Source organism: Triticum dicoccoides, chromosome 5A (assembly GCF_002162155.2).
Source record: "Triticum dicoccoides isolate Atlit2015 ecotype Zavitan chromosome 5A, WEW_v2.0, whole genome shotgun sequence".
Lineage (NCBI taxonomy): Eukaryota > Viridiplantae > Streptophyta > Magnoliopsida > Poales > Poaceae > Triticum > Triticum dicoccoides.
The window spans coordinates 642,957,610-642,972,392 of record NC_041388.1 but is presented as its reverse complement, the minus strand read 5'-3'; the positions used below and the strand labels follow the sequence as shown (position 1 = coordinate 642,972,392).

The window sequence follows — 14,783 nt, the reverse complement described above, 5'->3', positions numbered from 1 at the left end:
CCGTCTTGGGGCTCCGGGGTGTGGCCCCCCTCCACGAACGGCAACATCGCCGTCACTTGGATGAGGGGAAACATGTGAGTCGGGTCGAGCCGGAGGGAATCTAGTGATGGGTTGGGTCTAGACCGTGTTTGGGGATGTTCCTATGGGCTGACGTATCGCAACCAGGTGGAAGAGTCCACCGGTTAAAGCTCGTACGGCGAAAGTCAAAGGGCTAGATGTCCTGATCAACGGGGCTTCGTGGTGGCCTTCCGGGTGTAGCTATGCAATCGAAACACCGCATCAGGTCCTCATGCATGTGTGAAAGTGTTGTGGCATGCGTAGACACCCTTCTTGGGACTGCGAGGTGTGCCCCCCTCCACGGACGGCAGCGTCGCCGTCACTTGGATGAGGGGAAACACCTGGCACGTGGCTTCAGAGTTTGAACCCCTTCATGGACGGCTCTGCCGTCGGCACTTGGAGGGGGTTGGAACAGCCACGTCGGATCGATCCAGAGAGAATCTTGTGGTGAGGAACACCGCATGTGCCATCATCGAGGGCGACGAGGCAAGCCAGAGAGATGGTCTGTGTGACCATCAGACAACCAATCTACTGTAACAATCATAGCCATCCTTCTTCCACCCAAGTATGTCCATGTGACTATCTCACAACCCACCAATACATGACTTCCCGGGTTCAGCTTCGGGTGGCGTGACCCGCCGCTCCTCCTCCACTAAGCAATGATTTCGAGTCGGAAGAGCTGTGCAACATGCATCTCGCATGGAGGGATTCACCACTCGTGACCACCACTGCTCACCCGCGACCCTAGGGTTTTGGGCGTCGGCTATCCGGCAACCACCGGCTTCGTGGTTAAGTGTTAACCGGAATAAGAGGTTAAAGAAAAAAAAAGAAAACGAAAGGAAAAAACACAATTGTAAGAGGTTACTTGTCATTGGTGGAAACACTTATGCCTTGGATTGATGACATGACGCACATCCATCCATCCATCTACCTCTCCATCCCACATCCATCCATCCACCTAAAGAAAAGAAAAAAACCCACCCAATCCATCCATCTCTCTCTCACTTCTCCCTCGATATCTCTCTCAGCTCTCCTTCCCGATCCCCTCTGTCTCCGCCGCCGGCGCCGCCGCTCGATTCCGGCCACTGCCGGCATGCTTCGCCGCCGTACTTGCCACCTACAGCTCCCCCTCGAGCTGATCTACCTTCTCCACCCGCTCGATTTGCTTATCCTTCCTCTCGCGCGCGCGAGTCCCCCTCTCCCTACACGACTCCATGCCGCCGCCGCCCACGCCGGCGGGTTCCGGCGATTTCCACCAGGGCGCAACAGGCTTCCGCGCTCCCCTCTCACCGGGCCTTCATCCAGTATGGCCAGATCCGCCGGGCGTGGCCCCTACCCTCACCCACGGCTAGGGATTTGGCGGCTCCAACGTCGGCGTGGCTCAAGTAGGTACACCCTCTCCATCCTCGCCGGGATCCGCAGCAACTGCCAGCCCAACCTCCCCTCCTCACCCTACCTCACCTTCTTTTTCAATCCCTTGCTGCAGGTCACCCATCACGCGGACGGGTCGAAGCGCTGGATCTCGGGACAGGGCGGCGCGGAGGCCTTCTTCCCATAGGATTCCGAGCTCGACGATCCTAGCGGCTGCCGTCCTTGCCCCGCTCGAGGAGGAGGGCCGCACCTAGCAGGCCACCAATGGCCTGTTCTGCTCCTCGTCTTCCTCCACTGCTGTCACACCCCACAAGCAGATCGGGGGAATTTCAGACAAGGGATTCGATCTAGGGTTCTAACTTGCTCGTATTAACTCAAATATGCTAAAGTATATTCCTCACAGAGGGAGGTTTAGGTATACATTGTTTGGATATTTCTGGGAATCGAATGAATGGCTACAAGCGCACAGCGCTGGCTGTTATATAGCCTCGACAACAGCTAAAAGGTAACAGTGACCGGCAACCTGCTGAAACGGTACAGGGAACGGGCGAGCGAAGCGAGCCGTCGGATCCTTTCTACTTGACGCTTGACAGCCGACCAATAACTGAACTTCTTCTGCACCTGACAATGCCCCCTCGAGAAAATGAACTTGTCCTCAAGGAGTCTCAATTCTCAACGTCCTTGGCGCCAACTCTCAACTGTTTGCTTGAAGAAAGACGGAAATGTGTATTTGATGAAATCTGCATCTTCCCACGAGGAATCCTCCAGAGGTAGGTTCGCCCATTGGACCAACCATTGCACCACGGGCAGGTTGTTTCTCGGAATTTGGCACGTTTGCAAAACCAGTGCCGGTTCCTGCTTGATATTGCCCTCTTCTGTTACCAATGGTAAATCAGCGCAAGGAACAACCTGAGGACCAATATGGCGCTTTAAGTGACTGACATGGAAAACTGGGTGGATCTTCGCTCCCTCAGGCAATATGAGATGATAGGCCACATTTCCCACCTTGTGTAGCACCCTAAATGGTCCATAAAATTTGCTTTGGAGTTTAATGTGTGTTTTAACTCCAAAAGCATTCAGAAGATAAGGTTGCATCTTCAAATATACCATGTCGCCTTCCTGAAAAGATCTTTCCGTGCGTTTGCGGTCAGCAAACTTTTTCATCCTCTCCTGAGCACGCTGCAAGTTTTCCTTTAGAACACCCAACAGTTGCTGTCTGTCTGTTAACAGTTCTTTAGTTTCATTGTTGTGAATGACATATTCACTGAGTTGTGGAGGAGGATACCCATAAAGAGCCTCAAATGGGGTCTTCTTCAGAGAAGAATGAAATGAACTATTGTACCAATATTCAGCCATTGGTAAATGTTGCACCCACTTGGTTGGATGAGCAGAAGTAAGACACCTGAGATAGTTTTCAATGCATTGGTTAACCCTCTCGGTTTGGCCATCTGATTGTGGATGATAAGCTGAACTGTATCTCAAGTCAACTTTCAGTGCTGCAAAAATATCCTTCCATAGCTGACCAGTGAAAATTTTGTCTCTGTCAGATACTATGGCAATAGGAGGGCCATGCAGTTTAATGATATTGTCAATGAATACTTGAGCCACTGTCTTCACAGTAAAAGGATGTGACAGAGTAAGGAAGTGTGCAAACTTTGTGAGCCTGTCAACAACCACAAAAATCACTTCCTTCCCTTGTGACTTTGGAAGTCCTTCTATGAAATCCATACTCAGATGAGTCCATGCCATATCAGGAATATGCAGAGGGTCAAGTAGCCCAGGATAATGGCAGGTTTCCCCCTTATTTTTCTGACAAACATGGCATTCTGTCACCCATTTTTCTACATCAGATTTGAGGCCAGGCCAATAGAAAATTTTCTTTATCCTTTCATAAGAAGCTTTTCTGCCTGAATGCCCTCCCAAAGTCGATGAATGTAAGGCTTGTATGATTTTGGATTTGAGTTCTACATCATTTCCAATGTAGATTTTGCCCTTGTGCCTTATGAGACTATTATGCAAAGAATCATGTTGGTATGTATGATTAGGAGCTAGCAGCAGTTTTTCCAGTAACTCTTTGCCTTTTGCATCCTTTTGATAAGATTTTTCCACTTCTTTTGTCCATTTTGGTGTGATCAAAGAAATTGCATTTAACTGATATTTCCTGGATAGTGCATCAACTACTGTGTTGTCCTTTCCTTTTTTGTATTCCAACTAAAAGTCAAACTCCAGTAATTTCAACATCAGCTTGTGTTGAATTCCAGTATGTAATTTCTGGTCAGTCATGAACTTTAAACTTTGATGGTCTGTTCTAATGATCAGTTTGTGTCCTACCAAGTAGTGTCTCCACCTTTTTAAAGCTTCTACTATAGCCAAAGCTTCCTTCTCATATGTGGACAATGCAGCATTTCTTGGGCACAAGGAGGAACTGTAGTAAGCAATAGCTCTGCCATTCTGCATCATTACTGCTCCCAATCCCACACTAGATGCATCAGTCTCAATGACATATGGCAAAGAGAAATCAGGTAAAGCTAAAACTGGTGCAGTAATAAGTGCATTTTTTCAGAGCTTGGAAAGCCTTATCTTGTGTTACTGTCCACTGAAAACTGTCTTTCTTCAAGATATCATGCAAGGGTCTTGCAATTGGTCCAATTTTTTTAACAAATCTTCTATAATACCCACAAAGACCCAAAAATCCTCTCAATTGATATACAGTTGTAGGGGTTTTCCAGTCAGCTACAGCCACAATCTTAGCAGGATCAGTAGCAACACCCTCACCAGAAATTATATGACCCAGATATTCCACTTGGTTAACTGCAAAGAGGCACTTGGAGAGTTTCACATATAATTTCTCCTTGCTGAGCACAATTAGTATAGTTTCCACATGTTGAACATGTTCTTCCAGAGTTTTGCTGAAAATCAAGATATCATCAAAGAATACCAACACAAAAACCCTGAGATAAGGGGCTAGAATGCTGTTCATGAGGGCTTGAAATGTGCCTGGGGCATTTGCAAGGCCAAAAGGCATTACCAAATATTCAAAATGCCCAAAATGAGTTATGAATGCAGTTTTATGGATATCCTTTTCATTCATCCTGATTTGGTGGTATCCAGACCTTAAATCAAGCTTGGTAAAGTATTTGGCTCCTTGCAGTTCATCCAAAAAATCTTCTATACCAGGTATAGGGAATTTGTTTTTAATAGTGAGAGCATTGAGGTTTCTGAAATCCTGGCACAATCTCCAAGAATTATCCTTTTTAGCAACTAAAATAGCTGGTGCGGCATATGGACTCTGGCTTTCTCTGATGATTCTGTTGGACAACAGCTTTTGCACTTGATGTTCCATTTCATGTCTATGTCTGTGAGGGATTCTGTAAGGTCTGGAAGAGGGGGGAATTGCACCTGGTTGTAGAGGGATTTCATGATCAAAAGCTCTCACTGGTGGCAGTCCTTCTGGTTCAGCAAAGACATCCTGAAATTTCTGTAACAATTCTTGCATAGGAACAGGCAGTTCAGTGTTGCTCAACAACTTGTATTTGTTTTCCTCTGCATTTTGTTTCAACATATCTATCTCATTTTCTTTTACAATGTTGAACTTAGAAGCACTGTTCCTTGTGTCAGATTTGTTCTCAGCACTACTGTTTTCTTGCCCTGTTTCCACACTGACAGTGTTAGAAACATTCTCCCTTGTAGCAGGTGTTATAGTATCAGATACTGCAGTTTTCTGATGTTTTTCCCTTAGAGTATTGATCAGGAATAAAGCATATCCTGGTGCACCTTTAAGGAGGAGCTTGTTCATCTCTTTCTCATCCACCTCAGTTGCATTTTCCATAACATCACAAGCAGGAATTGTGACAGGTAGTACCCTATCTTTGTGAACAGTAATTGTTCTTTGGATGTGATCAAAAGATGTGGGGCTATGCTTAGCTAACCAGTCACAACCCAAAACCACATCATGACCAGGAATTTCCAATATTCTAAATGTCTGAAGGAACTTCTGTTTGGCTGTAGTGAAATAAGTTTTTGGAATATAAGCTCCAGACCACAATTTTCCTCCACCTGCAACTGCCACTGATCTGCTTTTGTCTTTCAAAATTGTGCAATTTGTTTTGAGGGCAAACTGCAAGTTCATGAAAGTGGAGTTACTTCCTGAATCAATCAAGGCCACAACCTGTTTTCCTCCCACCTGAATTAATATGGACATGGTGTTAACACTGTCAGGGTCCATAGCTTGTGCAGATATTTTCATGCATTTCTCCTGAGCCTCCTCACTTTCTTCTGCTTCATGTTCTGACCCAGTATCCTGTTCCTCCCCTGGTTCTGTTGGTTCTTCTCCTGTCAACATGTTGATCACAGGAGCTTGTTTGCATTTATGCCCATGGAACCAATTATCACCACATCTCCAGCATTTACCCGGCTCTCTGGCTTTTTGTACTACTGCAGGTAATTTCTGCTCAGGCAGTTTAGTTTCAAACCTAGGAGTTTTGAAAGAGTTGTAAGGATTTTTCTGGTAACTGTTTGGAAACGAATTCTTTTTGGGGATTAAGGCCTGCTCCATATCCACAACTAACCAATAAGCTTCAGTCAGAGAAGGGGGCCTCAATGGTCTGAGTTGGAATTTGATATGAGGTTTCATTCCATTTACAAAACATTTGATGAACCACTCTTCAGACAGTGAAGGGTTTTCTTCTTGCATTTCTGCCATCAGGGACTCAAACTTATCTGTGTACTCAGAAATGGACAGGTTTCCTTGTTTGAATGCAGTAAACCTATCAGTTAGATCATAGGAGCTTGTGGGAGAAAATCTTTTGAGTACCTCTTCACAGAATTGTGGCCATGTAGGATGTTTCTTCAGTAGACCTGACCTCCTTAACCAAACATCAGCTCTGTCAGTGAAGTAGAGTTGTGCAAGGGACACTTTATATTCATTTGGAGCTCCAGACATTTGGAAGTATTTTTCAGCCTGTCTGATCCATCCTCCAGGATTATCACCATCAAACCTTGGGAAATCCATTCTAGGACCCTTGGTAATGTTCTTTAGGAACTGTGTTCTCATTTCCTTCTCATAATTCCTGTAGTATTCCTCCCAGAATACATTTGTTTCAGTTTGATTTGGCTGAGGAATGAATGTTGTTCTAGCAGTTTTCATTTGGGCAGTAGGGCTTGCATTTTCTGATGGGATCTCATGTGGGTTTGCTCTGTTGAACCCAGGAGGAACTTATTTCTGTCCAATTTGTATAGGGGGCAATCTAGAAGCACTAAATAGTGTATACTGTCTTGTTTTTTCCTGTTCCAACAGTAAACGCTTCCTTAATTCCTCTGTGAGTAGCCTTTGCCCCTGTTCGACTGATTCCATGGGATTTTCAATGGTTGTCTGAACAATGGGGGGTGGATCTGTTCTTCCCCCTTGTTGCTCTGTAACTCTGGCTGTTGGTTGAGCAGAGGAACTTGCTCCTTGAGCACCCAAATTCTTCAGAACATCAGTAATTGTGGTTAACTGATCACTGAGGGCAAAAACTGCTTTCTGAACTGTTGAGAGTACAATATTCATGTCATCCTGCTTGGCATTTGTGAGACACACCTCTTTCCTTAACAGATCAACCTCTTCCCGAAGCCCAGTAGTATCCTCTCGATTTGTCAGCACGTCTTCCTTGAGCTGAAGAAGTTCAGCGAGCTCAGACTCGTCGATGCTTGGCTTCGAACGCCCCATGATCACGCTAACGGAGAGGAATTTTACCACCGCAACAACGGCAACCCGAACCGCTCACGGATCCTGCCGCCGCCAAAATTTACGCCACCGAACAGCACCACTCGTGCGCGTACCTGGAATTTCACTACCGAGACGAGGTGTCTCAGCAACCAGTACCGCCCTCCGAGCTGCCGACGAACAAAACACCGCCGCCTGCACCGCCAATTCCCCGTCCCACACCCGTGAACACCGCCGCCGTCGCCAACCAAGGGTGGGAAGGGAGGGAAGAAAAAAAATTAGCACGAACACGCGCGATCGCACCGCCGAGGAAATCGATGGCTCATGATACCAATTGTCACACCCCACAAGCAGATCGGGGAAATTTCAGACAAGGGATTCGATCTAGGGTTCTAACTTGCTTGTATTAACTCGAATATGCTGAAGTATATTCCTCACAGAGGGAGGTTTAGGTATACATTGTTTGGATATTTCTGGGAATCGAATGAATGGCTACAAGCGCATAGCGCTGGCTGTTATATAGCCTCGACAACAGCTAAACGATAACAGTGACCGGCAACCTGCTGAAACGGTGCAGGGAACGGGCGAGCGAAGCGAGCCGTCGGATCCTTTCTACTTGACGCCTGACAGCCGACCGATAACTGAACTTCTTCTGCACCTGACAACTGCCTGAACCACCACGCCTTCAACAGCGGGCTGCTGCAGCATCGACCGGTGATCCTTCCTTCCTCGAGTCTTTGCTTGCAGTTAGCCTTTTAGGGCCAATCAAATGCAATGTGCTAGTTTAGTTTGCCACAGTTTGGTGACACTCCAATCTGAACATGTCCTTGTAGCTTGGAGTGCTTTGGGTTTCAGTTAACTCGTGCGTACTTGTATAGAACAGAAAAAAGAAGAAGAGATCAATTCGGTTTCAGAGAGAGAGAGACGTGGATGGTTCAGTCATTTATATATACATGTATTATTGGGCTGCAGCATGAATGAATATGCCATGTTCAGCTTCAAGAATTTATGAATCGAACTATTTGGTGAGCTTTAATTAAAAGGAAGATTTTACGAGCTCTAGACAGTAGCAATAACTAAAAATCAATTTGGCCTGCATCTATCCTATATTCCAGAAACCGAGGGTTAGCTAGGTTTGATACGTTTATTCATAGAAAATGAGAGTAATTCAGTATATGTTTTCCTGTTTTCATTTCAGAGTGATGGTAAATTCTTAATGTTCTTCCGTTTTGGCTTATTCAGAGAACGTAGCTAGATTCTTGTCTTGTGCCTTACTGAAACCCATTTGAGGCAATTAACCTCTTAAACTTGTTGTTTCTAATTACTTATAGATATGCATGTATGGTCTCTCAAACTTTTTGCTACTAATTACTGAATAAGTACTTTTATTTGTAGTCCTTGGCAATGCTTGTGAATCTTCTGCCACGCGAGACTTTTTCTTCATATTAAAGTAATATGCCCCTCAGAGAGATGAAATTTATATCAAACGATTCTAATTATTTACAAATAATGAACTGTTTCCACATTTGTTCATTACAATAATTATTCTAGTTATATGCCCCTCGGAGAGATGAAAGGTTAAAAGCTACTCCATCCGTCCCATAATGTAGGACGTTTTTTGACACTAGACTAGTGTCAAAAAACATCTTACATTATGGGACAGAGGGAGTACTGTATAAACAAGGGATGGATGCCTCTGTATTGTCTTGCCTTTTTACCTTTAGGACAGGGCCAGGAGTAGTAGTAGTACTATAGTAAATAACTATTTGCTCCCTTATGTTATTATCAAAAGAACCCATAATTACTGTAAACTGATTTGCTTGCACTCTAGGAGTCAAAAGTCAAAAGCATTTTAGATAAAATCTTCCAAATCAGATTCCTTTTTTCTTGACATGTGTCTCTCATATGATGCTTTCACACTGTTATTTCGATTGTTACGTGTTTGGATTGCATGCCTTAGGTGATCTTGTTTCCAATCTTTGGTATGAAGCTAGCTAAGCACGCGCTTCTATTATTTCTAAAGACTAGTGTGTAAGCAGTCAACATAATTTACATGTAAATATTTTGAGATATGGTATCATTTCTAGCAGCATGTGATTCACTTGCCAAAAAAGTACCGTACTCACATATGGAATATTTGAAAATTGAAAACAAGCAAACAAAATGCAGCTTATGATAGTCTATTGTAATTGAGACTTGTTTAACTTTTGTAGGAAGCAAACAAAAGGACGACACTCACAAGGAACGAAGAAGCCAGCTATCCTTGTCAACTTGATGTTTTAGCTTTCATTTTGTACAACTCATCTCCCATACTTACATCTTTTAGTTGTCCATTTGTGAACCTGATGTATGGTGTCTTGGTGGTTATGTTTCTAACAAACTAAAGTGCATATATGTGATATAATTAGTTAATGGAATAAAAGCTGATTGGTGCACATAATGTGAACCTGATATATGGTGTCTTGGTGACCGTGTGAACTTGTCGTGCTCGTGTTGGATATGACTGAACTTTGTTTGGACTATATGATGGATTTGATGTTATATAAATTTTGAAATTAATGATGATCCTGTTATGTAAGTGGCTACATAGGCCTTGTAGCTATTTTAATTTACAGGGCAGAATCAAGAGCAACAATTTTTTTTACCTATGCTCGAGGACTATGCCTACTTTTATGTTGGACCTGTGATGATGTTTATCATGTTGGACTTGTGATGATTATCTTATCTATTCTGTTGTGATGATGATGATGATGATGATGATGATGATGATGATGATGATGATGATGCTGTTATTTGAATTGAAAAGCAAAAATAATGCATAACTAGGCCGACGGCATAACCGTCGGCATAGTGCCCTTGTGTTACCAGCAGCCGGCACGTGGCAATAGCGGGGAAGTCTGGTGCGGAGCTATGCCGACGGTTAGGCCGCCGGCATAGTTTTGGGGCTACGCCGACGGCCTAACCGTCGGCCTAACTGACACGTGGCAGCACCTTGGTAGTTGTGGCACGGAGCTACGCCGATGGTTAGGCCGTCGGCATAGCCCCAAAACTATGCCGACGGCCTAACCGTCGGCGTAGCTTCGTGCCATGGCTTCTCAGGTGCTGCCACGTGTCGGCGTATGATTGGCACAGTTTTAACGGCAGCGTCGTTGACGGCCGTCAGGTGGAGAACGTTGTCGACGGTGGATGTATGCCGACGGTTGTACTGACACCGTCAGCTTAGCTAGCTATGCCGACGGTTTTTATATGCCGACGGCCGCCTTGGGATACGCGGACGTACAAGTTGCCGACGGGGTTATGCCGACGGCCACCGTCGGCATAGCCCTATGCCGACGGCCCTGGGCCGTCGGCAACGTACCTTATTCCAGTAGTGTGGTCCATCTACGCAGTGGCTCAGTCAGAGGATCATTCAGCTGCCAGGATTTCCAAATGGGCCAGAGATATTTGATTGTTGTGATGGTTGTATGTGCCAGTCATCAGGGGTCTCATGCTATGCACAACAGGAATTGCATGGTTGTATGATGCGGATTTGGAGTTTGGAAGGCACTGACAGGTGGGTGGTGAAGCATCGTCTAAGTATGAACAATGTCTTTGGGAGGGGTTTGTTGCTCCGGACTAATCATGAAGGACTATGGTACTTCGATTACGACATCCAGGCCTTTGACTTGGAGAGAGAGCTAGTTATCCTTGTTGACAGAATTGCTCATAGGATCATCTCATTTAGCATGAGTACTGGAAAAGGCTCAGAGATTCTGAAGATTCGGATGTTCTCTGAACTGTATCGGCGTACATTCTACGTGCCATACTACTGCAAGTTTCCCGCTTTGGTGCTTCAAGGAGCTCAAGACAAAGTTTAGCCTGTGTATGTTGTATGCCACGAATGCTCTAATTTGTAAGCATCTTTTGTGCATTAGCTGCACCAAACAGCTGTTATGTGGATGGTGCAGTACTCGCCTTTTGGGCCTGTCGATCTGTTATCGTACTTATGCTTGCTTAAGTTGCAAAACTGAACATGTGGAGTGGCATGGACAAATATCATGGGCACATGTACAAGTGGAATTACTTGTTCACTGCGTATTCATTCAGACATGGATCATGCAGGATTGTGAGGGCATTTAGGGTGACAGGGTTGAACGACGAGTACCAGATCACGTGGACATCAGTTTTCCCGTGTTCAAATCAAACATGAACTGCTTGGGGTATGCATTTATGAAAAAACATAAAATCTCCATGCGTGGCATTTGCAGGGGCTCATCAGTTCAGCTGGCTGCTGGCCTGAGCAAACGATGCAACTTTGTCAAGGTACGAACTGCGACACAGAGATCTTTGCCAGTGAATGAATCAATTAACTGTCGAAGTACAGCAAGAGAAATGTCTTGATAAACAGCGTTTCTGGCTCGTTTCTTTGGGCGAATCGTAAGGGGACTTGATGGACATGCCATTCCCTGACGACCCCTTCGACGCGGCCTACGCGATCGAGGCCGGCTGTCCAGAGTCCAAAACCTGTTCTCCGCAGAGTTACTTGCATGCTCGAGCCTTTGTGTTCCGTTGTTTGAAGGTGATCTGCGCCAGGGACGTGGCGTAGGACGCCGCGGTGCCAGCCCCTCGACCCAGACGCCGGGGCGTGGTGGACGAGCGCCAACGGTTCCGGCTCAGCCGTGGCCCGCGCCATGGTGAAGGCCATGGAGCGCCTCGGCCTTGCGCCGGAAGGGAGCGTCAGGGTCTCCGGTCTGATGGAGACCGCCGGCAAGGGCCTCGTCAAGGGCGGTAGGTAATTAATTAAGCACGTCCAAGTTTATTACGGAATGAGTTCAAAAAACCATAGATGACGCGATGCATTATTATCCGTGTCAGAAGGGATAGAAAGAAATTGATGGAATCAATGTATATTGTTTGAGCCTCGTAGGCGTATATATAGTGAGTACATGACCTTGGAATATAAGATAAGGTAGAACAAATACTAGTATGCTATCCTATACTACCTAAATAATCATGATATTCAACAGTCCGCTTGACGGAGGCCAATGTTTTTGAAGCGTGTACCCACAATAGCTTTGCTCGCGACCCGAGGACGAGTTCTTCTTCGAGGTATGTGGTGCCGTCATAGAGAGAACACATGAACCAAAGGAAAAGACAACAAGGCGCGAACTAATTGTGAAGTCACGATGCCAAAGCAGAGCACCACCGTTCGTGTGTGGAACAATGACCGTGCCATATTCTCCGTGTCGCAACTGACATGCGTTCCACACCCAGCCCCCCAGCACCGTGAAGATCTGCACGCCTTCAAGCCATGCCACACGCACAACACCAGGGCGCGTCCAACACTTCCGACTTCCGACGACGCACCTGGTCGTAAGACCCGGCCGGCCGGGTGTCGCTGCTGCGCCTCCATCGCCGGCCGGACGTCGGAGCACCCGCGTCATCTATCCTAGGCAATTAAGCAACGTTGTCCGCTGCTCCGGCAGACCTTGCATGCCTGCCGCCAACCGAAATGCTGTGCCGGCAGCTCAGAGCCTCTGCGTGCAAGCTCCCGACGCACGCGCTCGTTCCATTTACGAGCTTGTTCAGGCCTCAGGCGAGCATCCCACGCGGCCGTGCACAACACTGGGAAGAAGCAAACATGGCGAGGTTGCCGACTGAGAGGCATCGCTTGATAAACTCTCAAGATGCAACCATGTTTAATTACGCATTATTCTGAAAGTTTCTCAACCATTACTAGGATTTAGGAAAACCACGATCCGTGACCTCATGAGATCGGCCAATAGCAGCGCGCAATATGCCCGCATCAATCCATGTCACCATCGATCCGAGCCGTACGATCAGTTTCAACTGCAACGCCAGTGCGCCAATCAATCTAGCGCAGATTAAGGATCTGACCTAAGTCGGTTCGTACGTACGTGCCCGTGTTAGGCCCGCCTATAAAATACCCTGCCCCCTCTCGCTATATTTGTACGTGCATCCGATCACGATCAGCCCTCGATCAACTAGTCAGCCCGACAGCAAGAGTACTTCCAAGGGTGTGCAAGTGCAAGATAGCAACTGCGAGAGGTAAGCCGTTTCAAGTGATCAGCCCTCGATCAACTAGTCAGCCCGACAGCAAGAGTACTTCCAATGGTGTGCAAGTGCAAGATAGCAACTGCGAGAGGTAAGCCGTTTCAAGTGTTGTACAGTAATTCCTATGGTTGTACCGTAGCCTTAGTATTTCTTGAGATGCTTCCGGCGGTATTTCTGATTTGGTTTCTTGTGTTGGTCATCACTCGTCAACATATAAAATAGTTTAGAACATGCTACAGTACCTTGTTTTTCCTTGCTAGCAATCGTTGATAATCATAAAATGTGTGAACTAGCTGGGTATTATGTGATCACTTGGATCTATACTGATTCTCAGAAGCTAGAATTCTTTCGGCAAGGAACTGCAATCGAATTTTTCAGACATGTATGTATCACATGCACGTAGTTAGACATTCTACGATCTATTGGTACTCAAAGTGTCTAATATATGGCTTTCGAGAGCACAGTCAAATCACAATAGCCAAAGTGTCGAATCATTGCTTTTGTTGCAGATGTCTTAAATCTAGCCTTGGAATTAAGTTTGTTAACACAACTTTTGTGCATGGTGTACTATTTTGTTTGCAGGATGGCTCGCACTAAGTGTACAGCCCCAAAGTCCACCGGCGGAAAGGCTCCAACGAAGCACCTTAGGGCTTTCTATGTAATATGGCACCTTTGGCTCCAACCATGCACCTTAGCAACTTAGTGTTAAAAATTGTTTGCTTGACAGCAACTTAACTACTGGTTTTCCGTTTTGTGATGCCAGGCTGCCGCTCGTAAGACTGCTCCCGCCACTGGAGGAGTGAAGAAGCCACGCCGATATCGCCCTGGAACTGTTGCTCTTCGGTATGTGTAGCACAATATAATTTCCATTGCATGGATTATTATGAGGTGCCTGTGTTTCATACTCTTGTGCTCCTATAGTGAAATTCGCAAATATCAGAAGGGCACAGAGCTACTTATAAGGAAGCTACCGTTCCAGAGACTTGTCAGGGAGATTGCCCAATTTTGCAAGGTACTCCTCTAGATCATATGTATCTGACTGTGTTTATTTCAGATACGAACAAATCCAACTCAATCCCTTCAAAAAAGATCCATTAGAGATTGATTAGGGGTGCATAGAGAAAAGTTCTAATGCAGTGTATTCAAGATAATAAACGAAATATTTGGGCTCACATCTATTTTCTTTGGTTTCTTTGCCACATCTACAGAGTGATCTACGTTTCCAGAGCCATGCAGTGCTTGCTTTGCAGGAGGCAGCCGAAGCATACTTGGTGGGACTGTTTGAAGACACTAATCTGTGTGCCGTCCATGCTAAGCGTGTGACCATTATGTCCAAAGATGTGTATTTGGCTAGGAGGATCCGCGGCGAAAGGCTGTAATTAGTCTACATAGACGGATCAACCAGCATGTTTGCTGCTTTCCATGTGATTTTCTGGGTTCATAATGGACGGTGGAGAACACTTTGATACGCCATGGACGTTAACATATTATTAATAAATGTAATTTTGATAATTTATATCTATATAATTTTTAGTTATGTCACATCTAAATTGTTTACTGTACAATCGGGGCTGTAGGATTCATGCAAAAACTGTTT

General features: G+C 45.6%; 2 protein-coding genes and 1 long non-coding RNA gene across 3 annotated transcripts; 2 read left to right on the top strand and 1 right to left on the bottom strand.

Moving 5' to 3' along the window:
* Positions 1-1,778: 1,778 nt before the first annotated feature.
* LOC119303689 lies at positions 1,779-7,602 on the bottom strand. Its single transcript, XM_037580826.1, has one exon. It carries the CDS (start codon positions 6,572-6,574, stop codon positions 3,947-3,949), a length of 2,628 nt encoding a protein of 875 aa, XP_037436723.1. The 5' UTR covers positions 6,575-7,602; the 3' UTR covers positions 1,779-3,946.
* A 194-nt stretch (positions 7,603-7,796) lies between these two features.
* LOC119298238 lies at positions 7,797-9,585 on the top strand. Its single transcript, XR_005145824.1, has 2 exons — positions 7,797-7,846; positions 9,346-9,585. It is a non-coding gene; the product is annotated as an uncharacterized LOC119298238 (long non-coding RNA).
* A 4,184-nt stretch (positions 9,586-13,769) lies between these two features.
* Positions 13,770-14,565, top strand: LOC119298675 (histone H3.3-like). Its single transcript, XM_037575978.1, has 4 exons — positions 13,770-13,844; positions 13,950-14,029; positions 14,108-14,198; positions 14,395-14,565. Exons 1-4 carry the CDS (start codon positions 13,770-13,772, stop codon positions 14,563-14,565), a joined length of 417 nt encoding a protein of 138 aa, XP_037431875.1.
* The last annotated feature ends 218 nt before the right edge of the window (positions 14,566-14,783 follow it).